Here is a 5,212-nt window from a genome sequence, read left to right on the forward strand (position 1 = left end):
AACTATTATGCGTGATGTACGTTTTTTTTCTGGGGGGGGGAGGTAATGAAAGTGTTCCGAAACGCGACATTAATTTCTTGACGACCTAATACTAGGCCTATTATTTACATATATATATATATAAATATATTTAAACATTACATTCTTTTTCTAGTCCCTGAACTAAACTTATAGAATATTGGCCTGAGTGGTCATTCTCGCAGATTGTTGGTATCTTCCCATAAACAGGATTAACAAAACGAATTCATTACAGTAACCTGAAGTGTGATAGAATGATTCTGTTCTTATTCATAATGCGAATTTCAGGTATATTAATTTAATGAATGTGTGAAAATGTATTAAATTATACCATAAACAGCATAAAAGTGATAGTAGAGAATATAAGTAAAACATTAATTGTTTTCAGGGAAAATCAAAAATCTATGGAAGCTTGGAAGAGATACTTACGATATGACGACAGTAAAGTTGTTGGTATGTGGTAATTTTACTTTTTCGTCTGAATAATATAAATAAAAGTTTTTTTTGTAGTGGGTTTTACACATGTTTATAGAAATTAGTAACCAAGTTAGTTCGTTGTGTGAAGAAATTTTTTAACAATAATCAGTAATGTTTGTTCGATGAATAATGTCTGGTTTTAAACTTAAATTGATAAAACAAATCATTATATTGGCTCCTCAAGATTCCAGATTAAACTAATCCAAACTAAACTGCGTAGTTTATTATTCTTATACTTTTATTTCCAGATATGTTTGTTGGACAGTTAAGAAGTAGTCTCAAATGCACTGTATGTGGATATAATTCGGTGACCTTTGACCCTTTCTGGGACCTTTCGCTTCCAATTCTTAAGGTAAGAATTTATTAGATATAGAAAACTTTTAATAAGCTACTTGTGCAATAGCTCTCTTCATCAGATACTTGGTCACTGATAATGTGGAGCTTTAGAAGAAATATGTGTAATATATTTCATTCACTTTTATGTGACCGTACATTTTAAAATATGTAACTTCAACATTGAGATGTTAGTATTTAATGCCTTTATTTAATAAAATGAACCTAGGTCTTCTGTTTTGAATCTTCGTTTGAATTTGTTTCTTTGTCTATGCAAGAGATGATATTTTATGAACATAAAATGATAATGATGAAGGTACCAATCGTTTAATTTACAACTGAGGTTAAGCTGCGAAAGCACTACCTCTTTTTGTTGAATTAAACCTTCTGTTTGCTTCTTTCGTGAAATTGTATACTCTGTAATTACTTGAGTCAGATTTATATATATTACTACGCTCGTGGTGATCTCTTAATACACAGACACACACGCATAAACAAAAACTATGCATACTATATGTTGAGAAATTCTGAGTTAAATTGATTTCATACTTTGGACTGTAGTGAATCCCAGCTTTAAACATCTTGTATTTATCAGCTCGCAAGTCACAATTATGCCTTGGACACCATATTTGTAAAGTGTATTCAGCTGGACTTAATAGATCGGGTTATATAAATAATATTTTCTTTAAAATTACAATTTGTCAAGCTTTGGATACACTAAATACTTGAAGGTAAACTAAACAATACAGACACTTAAAAATTCTTAAATGCATATAAAACTATATTTAAAAATGTATTTTGTTCAATCTCGTTGTGAGAACGAAAATTTAGATAAAATTAGTTGCAAATCAGTATAGCGTTGAAATTTTTCAAATAGAAATACTGTGTAATGTAATAATTTAATGGAACGACTGTACTCTAGGCACGCTCGCTAGGGGTGTGAGATAATCAAATCTTATCCGACTTCGTATACATATAACCTCTCTCTATGTGTATATGTACATCAAACGAAACAAAATATTTCTGGCTTTCAGGAAAATTAAACTGAGAGATTGGTCAGTAATAAGGAAAAGTTGAACACATATCAAAGTCTTTTAACTTATGTTACTTAAGATTGTGTGTGACGTCATATATTTTGGTAATAATGTTTAAAATAAATTATTGTGTTACAAAAAATAAAATCTATAGAGGGTCGTGTAAGTTATATTAAACCAGCAAACCACGTGACAATCACAGTCGATATAAAATCGCCGTGAAATAGAATGTATTAGAACTGCAGTTCTTTAGTGTTTTGTAGGTAGTATGATGATACCAAAAAGTGGTCGCTTTTGGGAGTGGTGTGTAATACCCTTTCCGAAACAAAAATTAACACACTCACATCATAAAACTGTGTTTGGATCGAGGATTTAGAATTTCGAAAACGAAGATATCTCTTTTACTTAATAGCATATGAGATGTAGATCAACTTGTGGTACAAGGACCATCTAGGAAGTGATCTGCAACATACTATAACCCAACTGTGGTAAGCAAAGTGCGGCGTTTTGAATAAAGAATTAATTAAGAATAAACGAAAACAAAGGTCAGTAGCAATAGCCGTTCAAGTAACCATGGCAACAGTACATAACATAATCAGTAAAGATCTCCATCTGGAGAAGGGACAGATGTTAGATGTACACAAGCTGCTTCTACGACATATCCATTGAACCGTTGCATCTCTCAAGAAACTGGATAATGAAACGAGTATTAATTTTTTGACACCAAAAGATATATCAGTCAAGTTACCGGATTAAGCTCTTTTTGATTTTTGTGCAATCAGACTGTTAAAAGAGGCACAAGAAAATCATTGTCCTAAGTGGATTAGGAAAAGGATGCACGGAGGAAGGATGTGCTTTGAACATGGCAACCTTACGACAGAATTTTTTGAAACTACGCTGCGGAGCTATTCACAAGATACATGGTAACCAATCAGAGCATGGTCGGACATGGTGACATGAATTTTAACAACATGGTGAGGCTCCACATTTGTTTGAATATAACGTACTCAACCTCTTTATGAGCCACAAAATATTAATGTTTGTTACGTTATTTATAATATAAAATCCATTTTATTGTTTTACTTTGAAATTGAAACAAGTGAAGCAATATTAAAAATCGCAATCTATCTAAAAATCTATGTAATTGATAAGTTATCAGTATTACTTTAGCTTATGTTAATTACGATACGTCATGTGAACTTAGATTTATGTTAAAAGTTTTTGTTTTTGACATAAGGCTAGAGATACTAATTTGTAGATAAAAAACTTGGAACGATAATAACTCGATTCTTATTAGAAAAGAGCAGAAAAACAACACACACAAATGTGTTAATGATTTAAGAGTGACACATTACAAAGAAACATAAATATTTAAATTACTCCTCTAGACGTTTTGGAGAGTTGAATCTTTAAAAAATCATAAAATAATGAATTATTCTAATTCTCAAAAAACACTGGAAAGAAATTGTTTCTTATAGTTAATTTCATCAGCTTTTAACAGTTTGAGTTATAATTTGGCTGAATTTCATTAAATTTTCTACCCCTTACACGTGTAACAACTCGCTCTCCTTAAAGAATACACATGATCTTATTCATTTCTTAATCGAATCTAGTACATTAAAAATATAAAATGAAATCAATTAATTTCTAAAAGCATTGTGCTTTTTACACATTTTTTTCGGTCCTTCTATCAATTAAAAAAAGAATGAGGTACCTACTTTTTAAATATTGTAGTGTTGAGATCAATACAATGCTGCTTTAGTTCATATTATGTCGTAATATGAAAAATTCCTTAACTAAAAGATACGATCAACGAACTTACAGTAAAGTCGTAATGTAATATACATTGGGGAAACAGAAGAAGAAGCCTAATCACTAGTCTTCAAAAACACAAAACTTTAACATATCTGTGACTACAGATACTTTGCCCTACGAAAAAAAATTCCGCGTTAAAAAAATATAAAGAAGCTTTAGTAATCAAGTTGCTCTAGGTTTTAAACAAGTCCAAAGCTTTTACGTAAAACTGAATGTCGAGGTAGTAAAAGTAAGGAAGAACCACTCGTGTTGTATTAAGTTATATTTGCCATCTCCAAGATTTTGATTTGTAACAAATACTTCTAGTTAAATGGATTTTAAAAAAGACCCAAAACTCGAGCGCTTTTGAATAGTTCGCTGTTCTTCTTATATTCTCTTGAAGAAGAATAGTCATCTATTCGAATGCGCTACATTTTTGGGTCTTTCATGAAATTCATTGCAACTTTTATATGTGATCATGTGTGCTAACTCTTCTATCGAAACAAGTCTAGTTAAAGATATAAATCGGCTTCAATGGTGACAATAAATGGACCTTGTTACTTTCTTGTTGTGGAATCCCTGAGTTAATTCAGCTAGTGAAACATTGTTGATGTCCAACTTCTCTTCGTTTCTAATAAAGCTAGTGTCATTACGGTTCTATAGGTATTTGTAACTTTTATTCTATACCTGAAGTACTTCAATTTATGGGTAATAATATTCCCTTAAGAACGCATTCGGAAGAAAAATGAAAATGAGTCAGGTGGCAAGATAGAATGTTCTGGTTTTCAACATTCCGGACTGTTTCGTCACCCCCCCCCTCCTTTTTTTGTAGGTAGACTAATACGTAAATGATAATTTAGAACTAAGATATTTTTCTTTTATGGCTACACGTAAAGCCATCAATGCTCTAGTTTTTAAACAAGCCCAGAGCTCTTACATAAAACTGAATGTCGAGGTAGTAAAAGTAAGGAAGAACCATTCGTGTTGTATTAAGAGTTATATTTGCAATCTCCAAGATTTTGATTTGTAACAATTTAGATTTTTGTGGTGTTTCATAGATTCCAAAACAAGAGATTTTGAGTCCCCCGGTGGGACAGCGGTAAGTCTACTGATTTACTACGCTAAACTCAGGGGTTCGATCCCCCTCGGTGGACACTGCAGATTTCCAGATGTGGCTTTGCAATAAAACACACACACGCACAAGAGATTTCGACTTATTTGGCGGTGCATGTTTTATGTTACGTGTCATTTGTTTACAAAGTATACAATTAGAAGTCGATGTGCTGACGTGATAGCTCCCTCGCTAGCTAACTTGAGAAATATTTGGAACAAACTATCAGCCAAAATATGTAACACTCCATCGCATGTTTTACGTCAAATACATTTTGTCTGATCATGATGGCAAATTACCGTATTTTTCGGAATATAAGACGCACCCTTATTTTGAAGACAAAGTTTTGTCGAAAAAAAAACCTCAGTCGCAGTTGAAAGATTTTTATTGAACAAAAATTCAATTTGATACTTTAAAAATTAGTATATATATTGTTCTAAACACA

At 31.8% G+C, this 5,212-nt stretch overlaps 1 protein-coding gene across 1 annotated transcript in view; it reads left to right on the forward strand.

The window, feature by feature from the left end:
• The first annotated feature begins 309 nt into the window (after positions 1 to 309).
• The window catches only part of LOC106462758 (ubiquitin carboxyl-terminal hydrolase 2-like), a 30,104-nt gene continuing 25,201 nt past the window's right edge, over positions 310 to 5,212 (forward strand). Inside the window, exons 1-2 of the mRNA XM_013922709.2 lie at positions 310 to 471; positions 744 to 847. Of these exons, the coding sequence (XP_013778163.2) occupies positions 324 to 471; positions 744 to 847 (252 nt within the window). The 5' untranslated portion in view covers positions 310 to 323. The remainder of the gene's footprint in view (positions 472 to 743; positions 848 to 5,212) is intronic.

The sequence above is a fragment of the Limulus polyphemus genome, unplaced genomic scaffold, assembly GCF_000517525.1.
Source record: "Limulus polyphemus unplaced genomic scaffold, Limulus_polyphemus-2.1.2 Scaffold1242, whole genome shotgun sequence".
Taxonomy (NCBI): domain Eukaryota; kingdom Metazoa; phylum Arthropoda; class Merostomata; order Xiphosura; family Limulidae; genus Limulus; species Limulus polyphemus.